This window comes from Canis lupus, chromosome 1 (genome assembly GCF_048164855.1).
Source record: "Canis lupus baileyi chromosome 1, mCanLup2.hap1, whole genome shotgun sequence".
Lineage (NCBI taxonomy): Eukaryota > Metazoa > Chordata > Mammalia > Carnivora > Canidae > Canis > Canis lupus.
In genome coordinates this window covers 110253706-110268421 of record NC_132838.1, presented here as the reverse complement: position 1 = coordinate 110268421, position 14716 = coordinate 110253706, and the positions used below count along the sequence as shown (strand labels likewise).

At 54.9% G+C, this 14716-nt stretch overlaps 1 protein-coding gene and 1 long non-coding RNA gene across 4 annotated transcripts in view; one reads left to right on the top strand and one right to left on the bottom strand.

The window, feature by feature from the left end:
- Positions 1 to 70: 70 nt before the first annotated feature.
- The window catches only part of SYMPK (symplekin scaffold protein), a 37533-nt gene continuing 22887 nt past the window's right edge, over positions 71 to 14716 (bottom strand). For all 3 annotated transcript variants that reach the window (XM_072774217.1, XM_072774218.1, XM_072774224.1), the window contains 14 exons: positions 13628 to 13863; positions 12584 to 12665; positions 12223 to 12336; positions 10996 to 11143; positions 9744 to 9904; positions 7939 to 8047; positions 7581 to 7681; positions 6980 to 7070; positions 6169 to 6270; positions 2394 to 2581; positions 1367 to 1543; positions 1085 to 1180; positions 493 to 831; positions 71 to 318 (listed from right to left, as the gene is read on the bottom strand). In XM_072774217.1, coding sequence (XP_072630318.1) covers positions 184 to 318; positions 493 to 831; positions 1085 to 1180; positions 1367 to 1543; positions 2394 to 2581; positions 6169 to 6270; positions 6980 to 7070; positions 7581 to 7681; positions 7939 to 8047; positions 9744 to 9904; positions 10996 to 11143; positions 12223 to 12336; positions 12584 to 12665; positions 13628 to 13863 — 2079 coding nt within the window. In that variant the 3' untranslated portion in view covers positions 71 to 183. The remainder of the gene's footprint in view (positions 319 to 492; positions 832 to 1084; positions 1181 to 1366; positions 1544 to 2393; positions 2582 to 6168; positions 6271 to 6979; positions 7071 to 7580; positions 7682 to 7938; positions 8048 to 9743; positions 9905 to 10995; positions 11144 to 12222; positions 12337 to 12583; positions 12666 to 13627; positions 13864 to 14716) is intronic.
- Positions 8129 to 14487, top strand: LOC140603753 (uncharacterized). Its single transcript, XR_012006747.1, has 2 exons — positions 8129 to 9266; positions 9577 to 14487. It is a non-coding gene; the product is annotated as an uncharacterized lncRNA (long non-coding RNA).

Genomic DNA, 14716 nt, shown 5'->3' with positions numbered 1-14716 from the left:
AGCACCTGGGGGCGTTCACTTGATCTGTGCAGTCTCACAGCTGACAGGTAGGTAGAGAGGAGAGACTGCATCCACGCCCCAGACCCGCGATCTTTTTAATTTTAAAGGCAAAGCCCCGCCGGCTAGGCCCCGCCCCGCCCTTCCCGAGCTCCCTGACCCACTCCCCTTCCCCACCAAGCCCGGTCAACTGTTCCCCTTGGTCTCGGGTTCCCCGGATTCCTCGGCGGCGGGGCTGGGGGTCTTCATGGTGTCTTCTCCGGCAGGGGCGAGGGTCTGGGGACTGCGCTCCTCCTTTGAGGTCAACCCGCCCGCTGCCTCCTGGTGACAGGAGAAGGGGGAGCGGGTCAAGGATAGCGTAGCGTGGTCCTACCTCCATAGCTTCCTTAGGGCTATACCCTCCCCTTCCCAAGACCCTGGGCACTTGGCATACACCCTTCACCCGGGGGCCCTAATTGTTTTGTTCCTTTGCTGTTTTGAGGTTGTCATCCCTACCTTAGGTAGGGGCCCCTCAAGACTAGAGTCCAGGAGTGCGGCCTCGGTCAGCCCCGAGTCGTCATCCATGCTGATGAAGATGGCGGGGGTCTCACACTCGGGCCCCTCCTCCCGGAAATCTATGGCTTCCTCGGGCTGGGGAGGGCCTGGCCGGGTGGAGGAAGAGGACGACGACGACGATGACGACGACGACGAGGGGGCTCCCACTCCTGGCTTCAGCTTCTGTTCCTCCTCCAACTGACGCTTTAAGGCTTTCTCCTGGGCCAGCCGCATGCCGATGAGGTCCTGAGCGGGGCGCGGGGCTGGGGCTGGTGCAAGGGCCAAAGGCTCCAGGTCGTCCTAGGGGTGGGGAATGGCACACAGAAACTCAGAGTCGGGGGGAGGGCGGACCAGGTCATAGGCTGCTGTCAAGGACCCAGAAAGCACCCTGAGGCAGACAGCAGGGTGGGCACAGGGAGTATGTAAGGGGCAATTGTTTCCCCACCTCCCATCCCTTTCAGCAGGAGCCTCCACCAGACAGAGATGGCTGGGGTGAGGAGGGGGACAGGGTGGGCCTTGATGGCTTGGGGGGTGGGAGGCTGTGGGCCCTCACCTCTTCCAGGGGCCCCGCAGGCACTTCCTTGGCCTCTGGCTCCTGCTTGCCACTGGCCTCCAGGATGGTCATGATGGAGTTGGGGATGTGTGCTTGCTAGGGGAAGAGCAGGTTGGGGGCTCTATGGAGTGCTCAGACCCCTAGTGGACACCCCGGATCCCTGGTCCCTGACCCTGCAGAGCCCCTGGGCTTCTGTGGCAGTGCAGGGCTCCCCTCGGCCCACCCCCATCTAGTCCTCAAGGGCTGAACCCATGGGGCCACCCATCCCACACCCTGGGGTACCTGGTGGGGGGTGAAGGATCGGACGTGGGCCAGCAGGGGCTCCCGGAGCTCTGGGCACTTGTCAAAGACGGCACCCAGCTGCTGGGGTGGCAGCTGCAGGATGACCTGGAAGCTCTGGGGCTTGGTGCGTTGACAGCACTTGATGAAGCCCTCCCACACCTTGGGATACTTCCACACCTGGACAGGGCAGGGAGGGAGTGGTCCTGAGGGGGCACGCAGGCAGCCACCCCAGAAACTGAAAGAAAGACCTTACCAAGATGGGGCCCAAATCCCTACTATCCAAGAGTCCTGGCTACCTCCAGCCCTGACCTCCAGCCCTCCAGAGGACTTTCTCTTCCTGATCCCAAGCAGCTGAGGCATCAGGGCAGCTCAGAGAAAGAAAACAGAGCACCCATTCATGTGAGCACTGGGTCATTTTACTCTTGCAGCAGCCCCGATGGGTGACATCAGCCCTGCTAACCATGAGGCCCAGGGAGGTGTGCGGGCTTGTCTAGGGTCAGGCAGGTACCGTGAGGAAGAACCAAGGTTTGAACCCAGCGCTGTCTGAATCTGCATTTCACCTCTAAGCCAGATGTTGCAAAGTGTGCATGCAACCTGTAGGCTGAATCTAATCTGAGAGCTTGTGAGAGGGGTTTATTTGATCATGGTATTTCTAGAAACCCAGATTTGTAGCTTCTCATGAGAAACAGGCCCACCTTTCAGCTCTAATACGCATCCTGGCTGGGTGCAGAGGTGGCAGCCTGGGGCACTACACCTCTCCTGGGACGTCCGTGAAGCCTACCACCTGTTCCTGCCTATCACCCATCAAACTGCATCCTTGAGCTGAGTTAGCGACCTCTGTTGGGCTGTACTGTCTTGGCTCAGGACAGGGCAAAGGAGCTGGCTGATCTCATAGAGCGCACTCGCCTCATCCTGGCTCCCTCTGCAGCGGGGGAGGTTGAGCAGGCTGGAAAAGCCTGGGGTCCTGTCTCCAATCTATCCTCAGTGTACTGAAGGCAGTGGACTACGGCGCTCAGGGGCGGGTTACCTGCTTCATGATGAGGCGGGACAGGATGTTCATGACGAAGCCCCCCAGGCGGGGGTACATGGTCAGAGACTGGATGACGGTCCTCATGAGCAGCATGGGCAGGGGGCTCTGCTCCATCAGCTGCTGCATCACCACGGCCAGCACCTCCGATGTGTACACGTTCCGCTCCGCAAAGCACAGGTTGGTGGCTGTGAGGAGGCGGAGAGTGGGCCTATCCCCTTTGCCCAGCAACCCCTGGGAGGTGGGAGCCCCACCACCCTTAGAGAGCCTGAAGAGCCCATTCATCTGCCCATGCGAGTGAAGGTCTCACCCTCATTCCTGAAGCTCCAGATGACAGAGACTTTCTCACCCAGCAAGTCCCCAAGGGGACACTGTGGCCTGGTCTTTGGAAGGCCTAAGCTGTTGGTCCATGGGAAGAGACAGATCCAGCTGCTAAAAGCCCTATGGCTGGGCAGAGTGGGCAGACCTTGGCCCTGGCCCTTTTTCTTTGGGGACAACCCATGGAAAGGCTCAGGCAGGAAAGACAGGCTGCCAGTGCCTGGAGGCCCATTCTGGCTTCCCCTTTCCATCTCTACCAGAGAGGAAGGCAGCTGTGACTTCCATAAGTCCCCTTGTTGGAGAAGGGAGATGCTGTCCACCAGCAGGATGGTCAAGGGACTGCCCACTCCCAATTCTGACCAAGCATTAAGGATTTGTGCTGGTGCTGGAGATACCAGGGGTAGGGCCATGTGGGAGGCACAGTAATAAAGGAGGAAGGAGCAAGAAGAAGTGTGGGCATACATAGAGCTCCCCAGTTCAACACCCAGTGCCAGCAAGGGCCCGAGGAGGGCTGGCAGAATAAGGAGATCCACAAAGGTAGGCAGGCCAGGGCAGACCGTGGGGTCTGTTCCCTCATGAATGGGTCGTGGTACCCCAAAACCAGTGGGATTGGCGGTGCTCCAATCCATTGTGCTAATGGGGAGACCCCAGGAACTGCCTCTGAATCCCTTCTTCCCCAAACACCACTTGCCATGTGAGTCTGTCAACCAGGAAGTCTTTATTGAGCCAGAAGAGAGGCCCCCAATCCTTGAGAGGCTAATGGAGAACAGGAGTGGGTGCCTATAAGGAATGAGGGGGCTCCTATAAGGAACAGGGGAAGGATGGAGGGATTACAGGAACACAGGCAGGAAGGAGACTAGAGTGGGGTAGGGCAGGTATCTAGGCTAACGGAGCAGAGGAGAGTGTAGAAGGACAGCACAGAAGCCAGAGTGAACCTACCAGAAACCAAGAAAGCTCTTTCTTCTCCCTTCCAGTTAGTGGCTGGCTCCTGCTGCTCTGCCTAAAAAGGTCCACACCAACCCCCGTTCTCCCCCTTAGCCTCAGTCTCCTTCTGGGCCTCCCACCCAGCCCTCTAATCCATCCTCCATAGCAGGTGGAGGGGTCCTTCCTTTCAGAAGCTCACCTGACCTTGTACCTCCCAGAGGTCAAGAGATCAAGTCCAATCTACTACTGTGACCTATGAAACCCCGTGTGGGTGGGGCCCAGGCATGGTTGTTTTTACTGCTTAAAGCCTGACCTCTCCTAACCAGGTCCCGTCCCCTAAACCACAAGATCTAGTCCACTTCATCTCTGCAGTTCTAGAACCAGGCCACGCTAGCACATCTCTTGGCCCCTGCAAATATTCTTCAGCACATCTGCTGGCCCCTGAAATATTCTTCCTTTCTCTGGGGTCAGGGTCTACCTCACCCCTATTCATCCCCCTGTGGTTTCAGCTCCGGTGTCCTCTTGGGGCTCCCCTGTTCCAGCCCTGCTCACTGCGTGGGCTCTTACTGTCTGGAGATGGTCTGTGAGCCTCGGAGAGCAGGACCAGGGCTGTCTCTATCACTGCTGTGTCCCCAGCACTGCATGGGCAGAGGGCTCAGCAGAGGCACTCAGTTTTTTTTACTTGCTGCACCAGACCACTGGGGACAGGTCCAGCTCACCAGAGAAAGAGCGTGGCTTAAGTGGGGAGTGCATGCCATGACTGAATGCTTATACTATCAGGCATGGGAGATTCCAATGGTGTACAAAACAGGATTGGACTTTGGGATCTGGAGCTTAGAGTTGAAAGGGGTTACTAGGGCATCCAGGAAAACCACGGGAGCCTGAGCAGAGAAATGTACTCTGGGAATTCACCAGATTGGGTGCTGGGGATGAACAGCAGGTAGGGAGAGTGGCTGGAAGGTTCATGCTTAGCAGCATGGAGGCTCTATATAGGCCTAGGCTTGAAGGAAGGAATCGGTGGGCCTCTAAAGGCCGGGCCTTGAGGACATCTCCAGGGACCTGGCTGCTGGCCACCCGAGCAACCTATGGCAAGGTTCTTTTTTCCCCTGGGGCTTAATATGGGTCTGTTAAAGGGGTTAGTGGGATCTGTGAATCCCCTCACATTGTATGCAAAACTGTGTGAGGCTATCATCCTTGGGATAGGCCCCAGCTTCCCCGACACCATCAAAGGGGCCACAGCCTGCAAAAGAGCCACTTCTGGGGCACCGGAGTGGCTCAGTTGGAGGAGTGTGTGACCTTTGGTCTCGGGGTTGTGAGTTCGAGCACCATGTGGGGTGTAGAGCTTACTTAAATAAACAAATGAACTTTAAAAAGGCCACTTCTGGATGATCCCCTTTGAGACTCTTTTCACTTTACTGTTCTTTTACTAGAGGCCTTCGTTCCTCCTCAGTTGTAGTGTGAGTTTTAGACTTCCGCAAGCTCCTCTCTTGACCGCAAAGATTCTGAGAGAGAACTTGCTGAGGGTGGCTAGGAAATAAGTAGTCACGGAGGAGCTATTTTAGGCAAGATGCTAAGCTAAGCGGTGGTTGGGGGTGGTCATGGACCGGGGGGGGGGGGGGGGGGGGGGTGTCACTCCCTCCCTGCTCTTAAAGGAAAGAGGAGGAATCAAAGAACAGGTGTCTTGAGTAGAGCGGGCGATAGTCAGGGCTTCCACCTTGGTGGGAAAGCATGACTCTGGGGCCAGAAACAGTCCTCCTACGGGAGGTGGTGCTCCGAGACCCAGCGTGCCCCAGGTGAGTGGAACTGGTAGAGCTGGATTCCAGCTCGGGTCTACCGGGCGTCAGACTCTGCGGTTCCACTACACCACTCACTCAGCTTGTGTATGGCCCTGAGCAAGTTCCTCAACCTCTCTGGAACCACCACCTCCTCATCTATAAGATGGAAGTCAGCATACTCACCAGGTAGTGGGTGGTGTGTGTTGGCAGGCAGGCCTGTAAGGCACTCAGGATAGCCTGTCTCAGTGTAAGTGCTCGGTGAGTGGTGAAGGCAGCTATTAGCAAACTGCTGACTGAGGTGAGCAGCCAGTTTGTCCCCAACCCCCTGCTCTGGAGGCACATTCTCCTGCCTCAACTGGAGCCCAGGCCGGACTTGGCATCTACTCCTGGTTCAACAACTGCCCTGGTGTGCTCCATCTGCTCTGCTGGTGTCTTTCTGCCCCTGTTTTGCCAAGGGCTCTGCTTCCTCCATTCCTTGGGCCAGGACTCGGGAGGAAGGGGCTCCCCACCTTTCTTGAGGACTACTCTGTGCCAGCGCAAAGCAGAGGCACCAGTTCCTTGGATGGAGGAAGGGAAGGAGGGGGCAGGGAAGGGAGGGAGGCAAAGGAATGAGGGTAGGTGTCCAGAGCCGAGATGGGGTTGCAGGTGGCATAATCTCCAACTTGGCAGATTCCAGCGGGGACATGTGAGTGACTGAGGTTCTTCCCCAGGTCCGCAGCAGCCAGGCCACTTGGGGGAAGTGGGGGGGAGCGCCTCACCTTTGATGATGGACTTCATGTCACACTTCACCGAGTCGATGTTGTGCAATGCGATCAGCAGCTCTCCAGGGTTCAAGGGGGACAAGGCCGAGTTCCCTTCGCCTGCAGTGGGAGGGAGTAGGAAGGGGAAGGAGACAGCGTGGACACCTAAATTAAAAGGTGTGTTTGGGTCTCCCAGATTAGGGGAGTGGTGAATGAAGATGAGACACCCTCTGCTTCGATGGGCCTGGGAGGACAGAGGAACAGGGGAAGAAAAATGCCACCCCCTCTAGGAAGCCTTCTTTCACAGCCTGAGGCCTTCACCTTGCTGCTCTCCTTTCCCCACCCCACGTGGGGTCCCTCCCTCCTAGGGCAACATCTGATGTGCTCCAGCAGGTCCTCTCCCTCCTCCTTGGGCTGTGACCACAGAAGGACAGGACCCCTGCACAGCACAGGCTAGGCTGGGCAACGGGCTCATTGGCAGCACTTAGAGGCGATGCTGCGTGGAGACAGCTAGGAGACATGGCACTCCGCTGGTGCGGTTTTGAGAGTCCCAGATGCTCTTGTGTGTGGGTTCGAGATCACATGCTATGTGTGCAATGGGCAGCCTCCACTCCCTCCGTAACACCAGCCCCTGGGGTGAGGGAAAAGAATCCATCCCAGTCACTGTGTAGTTTTCCTAAGTTGAAAGTTCTTTGAGCAACACTCTTGGGAATCCTCCCTCTTCAGGAGTTGTGTACTATATCGCTCGGTAAACTTTGCTTTGTTCCCCACCAAGAAAAAAAAAAGTTCTGCTTTGCTTCTTTCTGACCACATCAAAGATGTCACCTACCATGCTGGGTGCCCAGCAGGCGATTGAAGACCTCTTTCACCACAATGGGGTTGAGTTTGATGAGCTTTGGCAGAGCCTGGATCACTTCTTTCTGCAGGGGGAGGGCAGGGGAGGCAGGTCAGATAGCAACCCCCATCCCAACTGCTCGCCTTCTGATACTTCCCTCCTCTCACTCCCTCTGGTCCCTTGGGGTTGAATTTTCTCCCCATCACTGGGCCTGACTCGCCCCACCCTCATCACTCCCCATCTGAGCCTTCCTGTGCCACCCACATCATCCCCTTTACAAACGAGAAGACTAAGGCTTGCCAGGACCCCCAGACTGTAAGGAACAAGACCTGGGTAGGGGAAGCACATTTAGGCCTTGGTGTGTGTGTGTGGGGGGGGGGGGGGTTTGGTGATCCTCATTTGACAGAGGAGGAAACCAAGGCACAGAGAGGGGGTGGCCTGGCTGAGGTCACAGAGGACAAAAGCAAGAGTTGAGACCGCCCTATAGTCTGACAAGCACCTGGGATGGGCTCACTAGCGTCTGACATGGGTACCTGCCTCCTCCCCATCCCTGGCCTGTCTTCATCAGGGGGCATCTGGACATCTAGCGCCATACCTTCTCCAGTCCATTGAGCACAGGGATAAGGAAGCGGACATCTGGCAATCGCTTGTGGTAGAGATCCCGGACCCGCTTCACCAGCTCTGGGGAGGGTGGGACTGCAGGCAGGAGAGTAAGCAGGAGGCACAGGTGGGGTGAGGGTGAGCACCAAGAGGAAGGAGAAATGGTGGTGGCCGTGTGCGAGGGAAGGGGAGGGCCAACTCCATTTCAGAGCAGGAATCTTTGGCCCTTAGTTTCTCAAATGCACTTAGCAATATACGCAGCAGCTCTGATGGCCAGGTCTTGGGAAGGGCACGTGGGGAAGGTCTGAGACATGGAGGAAAGGATGAAAGGTGGGGGTCCCGGGGGATGGCACCTTTGTCCGTGAGGCTGTGTAGACATCGTGTGACCAGTGTCTCTGCCCCCTTGGGACAGTTTTCTACCAGCAGCAGCAGCTCTGGTGAGTTCATGCCCATTCCTCGGATCTAGAGAGAGAGGGAGGGATGGCAGGCTGGGGAGGGGGCTGGTGATGTGGGGACGACAAGGGGGCCGAAGGGGAGAACTCAGGGAGGCCCGGGTGTGAGAGGCAGGGTGGCTGGTGGATGATGGGACTCTGAAGCAAGAACTGGAAACATAAAGAGTAGATCTCTTTAAAGAGATCTCAAAGTTCTCATCACTAGAAAAAAAAACAAACTATAGTTTGTTAACTAATTAGATGTTAACTAATCTTCTGTGGTCATCTTATAATATATACACATCCCCAAACATTATGCTTTATGCCTCTAACACAAGGCTACGTGTCAGTTATACCTCAGTGAATCTGGGGTGGGGGGGAACTGGTGTCGGGGTTCAGAGAACTGGAGGAAATGCAGGGAAGGGAGGAGCAGGGCAGCAGCACCTGTGCTGCTTCTACCCCATCTCACAGGGCACAGACTGGCTATAGCTCCCAAGCCTTCACCAGTGCTGGCCGCCTACTTAGCAGGCAGGGCCCTTTCTGTCACCTCTGACCTAATTCGACCTCTAATGCCCAAACTGCCCTCCAATTCCTTGGTGAAGACTTTTCAGGCTTCTAAAGCCATCAGTGACAGCCAGCACCCAGCATGGCAGCTTGTTCAGATCAGGGATTGACCTGTGTCTGCAGCCTGCCCCACTCTGTGAGCAAGAAATGCAGGAAGCACAGCCAGGCTTTGAGGGCTCATGCCTTCCTCTGTCAACAGAGGTTTTATAATGGTCCATGGAATTGGCAGTCTTTGCCCTCCAGGAGCTCACAGTCTGGTGGGCTCACCTTGAAAAGAGGGATAGGACACCGCCGAATCTGGTTGGTGGGTATTTGGGGGTTAGCATACCATAGTCTCTCCTTTTCTTTATGTTGGCAATTTTCCATAATAATAAAAAGGCAGAAACAGAGAAATACAAAAAAAATGTTTCAAATCTAGCTGCAAATTGGAAGGGTAGACAGTCTGAATTTCAGGTGCCAGTTTGCAAGAAGAATTGCTTCTCATGCGGGTGACCTTGTGGCTCCAGAGAGAGGAGCAGGAGGGACTTGTGTAATGACAACTAAAGATTCCCATTGGCAAAGCAATGGAATCCCAGCTCATAAACGGTGACAGTGACATGAATGTTTACATATATGAGCTCATGGAACCCCTGCAACAAGCTTGGGGGACTGAATTATCCTTCCCCGAGGAGGTGCCAGTTTGCACAGTGAGAAATGAGAGGCAGAGAGATACTTGGGTGGTTCAGTGGTTGTGTCTGCCTTTGGCTCAGGGAGCGACCCTGGGGTCCTGGGACTGAGTCCCCAAGTAGGCTCCCTGTGGAGAGCCTGCTTCTCCCTCTGCCTATGTCTCTGCCTCTCTCTCTCTCTCTGTGTCTCTCATGAATAAATTTTTAAAAATCTAAAAAAAAAAAAAGGAAAAGAAAAAAAAAGAAAACAAAACAAAGTGAGAGGCAGAATGTGAACCTAGGTCTGTCCAACTCCAGGCTAGTAACTGCAGGATTGTTCTTTCATCAGCAGATGGGGCATGTGGACCACCCATAAGCTACTAACTTGCTTGGCCCAGAGTGGCCACCACTGGTGCTTAGCACATGCCAAGGTGGAGATACCAGGGTAAGGGCTGGACTTGGGGCCTCAGCCCTGCCCTTGGGGTGGGGGGCAGAGCCTGGTGGGCTCAGGGGCCTCACCGGCTGTTCAATGACCCTCAGCACCGTCCGCTTGATGTCAGCAATGGCCTCAGTGTACACGGCTGCCAATTCGTGGATCAACTTGTGGTTCTGAGGCAGGAGAGCCAGGTAGAGGTACAGACACTGCTTTACGGTCTCCTCGGTCCAGGGCGCCGCCACCTCTGATAGGGCAGGGGGTGGGGAATCAGGGACCACTCTCTTCCGAACCATTTCCCACCCTACTGTCTGTCCCTTCTTTGCAGGGGCTGGAACAAAAGGGAGGCAGCCTGGGAAGCAAACTGTTCTGGGGCAGGAAGCCAATCATCAGGAAAATGGGGTGAGACCGGGACTGCTCCCCTTTTAGGAGCCTCTGCTCTGATGTCCCAATTAGTCTCTAACCATCAATTCACAGAGCAGCTAGAGGAATCTTTCCAAAGTGAAGTTTTCACCCTGTCCTTCTCCTGTTCCATGCTCCCATGACTACCCTATGCCCAGGATAAAGTCTCAGTGCCTCATCTTGCTCTATGTGCCAGAGGCTGTATGGGGTGGCCCCCATCCCTGGGCCTCTGTGCTCTGGCCACATCCTACTTCTGACAGTCTCCCCAGAGCCTGCAACAGGTCACTTTGCACATATCACTTCTTTGCCTGAAATGCTGCTGCCCAACCCCACTCTCTTTATCTCCTCAACCCACATAACCAAGGTCTCTCCTGGGAGGTCTTCCAGGCACTCAGGCTATGCCAGGGCTCCTATTCTCCCAGAAGGCCTTGTGCTTCCCGCCATAGCCTAAACCTTCTAGGTTTTAACTTTTTTTTTTTTTTTTAAATAAGCTCTATGCCCAACATGGGGCTTGAAATCATGACCCCCAGATCAAGAGCTGCATGTTCCACGAACTGAGCCAGGCAGGCACCCCTGAACCTTCCAGTTTAATGGTCCATTCCCCTGGGGCCTGGGTCTTCCCACCTGTAATTCTGGGGGACCTGAGGCTTTGTTGAAGGAACAGGCCTATGCCTGGCCCTTCCTGGAGCCCTGTCCCTGCCTATTTGTCCTTTGTCCTCTGGCTCTCAATCCACCACCTCATGTCCTAGGATGCTCTCCCTGACCTCTGGGGATGGGGTGAGACAACCCTTTGGACTCTCACAGCCCCTAGGCCTGCTCATTCTGGTTATTACTGCCTGGCTGCCTCAGCCTCAATCCAGCTCCATTCCCAGGACTTGGCCCAGAGCCTGGGATACAGCAGGTGCTCAATACACATCTGATGAAGCTGCACCAAACCTGTATCCTTGTCAGCTCCAAACAGCACGGATGGTGGGTTGGGATGGACCAGGAGTTGCAGGTAATTGAGGGCAAATTTCTCCACATACTCTCGCAGCTGTTCCTTCTCATACATGCGCTTGATGAATAGTAGGGCCTGGGAACGCACCTGAAGAGAGAGTGCGGGCAAGATGGTGGAGTAGAGGGAGACTGCCATGCTGAGCTTGGCAGGACCAGTGGGAAAACAAGCCCAAGACTGAGAAAGGTCTAGCCTACCTGAATTACCTGTTCCACAGGCTGATTGCTGGCTTAGAAGTTTCCTGGCCCAAATCAGGCCCTGCATCACTTTAACCTACCTGCTCAGCACTATCTCTTACTGTCTCTTGCTTTGCTTGCTACATTCCAACTAGAATGAGCTTTCCTTTGTTCCTCAAAAGTGACAGCATTCTCCTTGGCTTTGAGACTTGGCACAAAAGGATCCCCCTGCCCAGAATGCTTGTCACTGGCTATATCCCATTTTACTCAGACATCACCTGCCAAGAGCCCTGAGAACAGAGACTGTCTCTGGGCATTGCTTTGTCTCCAGCAGCACCAAAGGCCCAAGCCAGAGTCTGCAGTGAGGGGTCTGCTGGATGAATGGACCCGTGACACCAGGAAAGGAGGTGGCAAAATGCTTGGGCAGCGATGGGTCAAGGGCCCTCTCTATCACATGCATGTGCACATTTTGTTGGCTCTGTTCAGCCACAACCATCTACTCTTATTTCAGGTCCTGGCTCACCTGCACCCCACAAGCCTTTAAACCCCACCCCTGCTCATCCCCCCATCAGGTAGGTCAGGCCCCTCCCCAGGGCTGCCACAGCTGCATGTGCTGTTGTTCTAATGCTGCTCCACCCCATGAGCTTGCTGTGTCCTCACTGCTCACCAATGGGCCACACAGCTCCTCTCCTGTCAGCTCCCCGACAAGGTCCCAGCACAGCTCCCAGCATAGCATCAGGCCTTAAAGGGGCTCCCCAACACGCATGGAGTAAGAGGGAGAATGCGACTGCTCTCCCTGGGAGGATGAGTGTATATATGTATCCTAGGCAGCTTCTTGCCCCCATAAATGAAAAAATATCCACCACCAAAACATTATTGCAGGAAGGGCATCAGGCCCAGAGAGGACTTTCAGGGGCATGTGGAAGAGGCTGGGCTAGGTGCTCAGGACAGAGGAAAGGCTGAGTATGGCCCAGCATAGGGTGGCAGGGGTACCTTGTCCTTCTCGTGGGAGCTGAGGTCTAGCAGAACATGTAGGTACTGGAACTGGCGGGATGGGCGCTTGAAGATCAGGTCTCGGAGGGTGGACATGCCCAGGTAAGTGCGACTCTGATGCAGAAGAGAGGGAAACCAGAGCTTAGTCCACTTGCAGTGTGCCTCTGGGATATCTCCCTGGCCTCCCTCATATCTGGTACTGGACAGAAGGACTGGGTCCTTCACCGAGTCCCCTGCCACAAGTCTAGGCCGTGTGCTCTGCAGACCCCCAACACAGGCCTGTGCCCCCCGCCCCCTCCCGCAGGACTCCTGCATGCATCACGATCCTAGGGCCTGAGGGAGATGGGCTGGCTGTCCTCACCTCATCCTCACAGTACTTGCGAATCACCTCTAGGGCACTCTCGGTGATCAGTGGTGCCTCCAGCACAACTTTAGTGAAGATCCTGTCAGAAAAGAAGGGGTAGGGAAAGGCTGCAAGGCAGAGAAGCTTCCCAATCCTGCTGGAGCTCGGAGCAGGCAGGGCTGTCCGTCACATACAGCTTGCTCAACCCCCTGGATACAGAGCTCTGGAGGTAAACAGAGCAGGGTTCGAGCCCTGCCAGCTGGGGGACTTAGGCAGAGACTTTCTCTCTCTGAAACTCAGTTTCCCACCTTTGTCAAAATGGGGATTCCTAACTTTTGTCATTTACTACAGCAATGGGAGAGAATGATGGAGCATGAGGACAGGTACCACTTTTCTGATGTGGTGGACAAAAACCGCTGTTTTGAGGTAACACTGAGTTGATGCCAAGGGATGAGAAAGAGCCAGTCATGCAAAGAATTGTGGGGAGAGCATTCCAGGTACAGAAACAGGAACTGCCAAGCTCTGAACTTGGCATGTTCAAGGGGGGGGAAGTGAGGAGTAGAAGAGTGGAAAAAGAAGGTAAAGAGGTTGGTAGGAATTGGGTTATGCAGGTTTCATAGAGCACAGATAGAAAGCTGTATTTTATCCTAAGAGTGGAGAATCAGGAAAGGTTTTTAGTGGGTAAACTAGTATTTACATTCTAAAATGTCACCCAGGTTGCTGCGAATGGATAGATCAGCAGGAGGTTGAGAACAAGGAGGGAAGCTACAGGAGCAATTCAGGTGAGATGGGGCTGGGGAGAAGCCAACCTCAGAAACAAGCCTATGAAGCAGGCACTGTTATCTACAGGAATGGAGGCTCAGAGGGCAACCAGCAGAGCTGAGAATAAGCCCAGGGAGTAGGCCCCAGAGCCCACCCGGAATCTGCCTTGTATGTGTCTCCAGAGAGCAGGGAGAGCAGAGAGTCTTGGGGATGGACACTTGGATTTGGCTGGTGAAGAGGGAGGTGATCAAACCACAAAAGAAAGGCAGGACACAGGAGAGCCAGGACTGTCCCTCTCACCCATCCTTCTGGTCTGGCTTCTCTTGCAGGCCGGAGAGCAGGCGGATAAGGCAGTCTTCGTACTTGTCCAGGGTGCCTGAGGCACCGGCTGCTAGGTAGGCGTTGTACTCCTGGTAGAGCCAGGCGAAGGCCAAGTCCAGGCGGGCCCGCACATCCTCCAGGATGAAGGACAGGACTTCGGCCTTCAAGCCCGAGTCAAACTGTGTGACCAGACTGGCCAGGATCTTTATGCGCACCTGACAGGAGAGTGGGTGTATGTGTTGGTGTGGCACTGGGCAATCCCAGGCACCTCATGATTGTGCCTTGCACATCTTCCTGCCCAGGCTCAGGGACCTCCAGGGCAGACCTGGGGGTTACGCAAGGAAGGCAAGCTGAAGAATCTTATACCCCGTAGGTCTCATTTGTGTGGGAGGGAAAAAATGGGTAGGTACGTATGGAAATCAATCATCATAGAATAAAACTGAGTTTGTAAAAGTAGTATCTATATACTTAAGTACACAGAGAAAGATCCTGAAGGCTTCCCCTAACTTGTACATTGGTCACCTCTGAGGCAGCAGATGGGATGCAGGTGGGGGCCAAAGAAGACTTATGGGGCCTCTATGGCCTGGAAATTTTTTTTTTCTTTTTTAACAGAGAGGATATCTTTATATACTTCTTGGTTAATTAAAATTAAACTTCAAAAAATGGGGGGAATATGGGGGGAAAGTCACTTGGCTGAGGTTACAATGCCAGCATATGAGAGAATCAGGATTTAGACCTGGTCCATCTGAATCCACAGAAGAAGAGGAACACTATCTACCACCAGGAAGATAGAACACAATAGCAGCCCTCACTTGCAGGGCTCTCCTGGGCAGCCAGCCCCACGCTGAGCAAAAGATGTGCACGTCCGTATGTTTCCTCCTCCTCATTACTGTGTGAAGCTGCTGCTGCTGCCCCCGTTTGGAGGAGGACAGAAGAGAGGCATGGAAGGCTGGTGGGCAGCCCAGCTGGGACCCAGAGCCTGGGAGGTTTGAGCCCAGGGCTGTCTCTTCCCTGGGCTGTGAGGCAGGCTCATGGGGAGAGGGTCTGGAAGCATGGGCTAGGGAGACA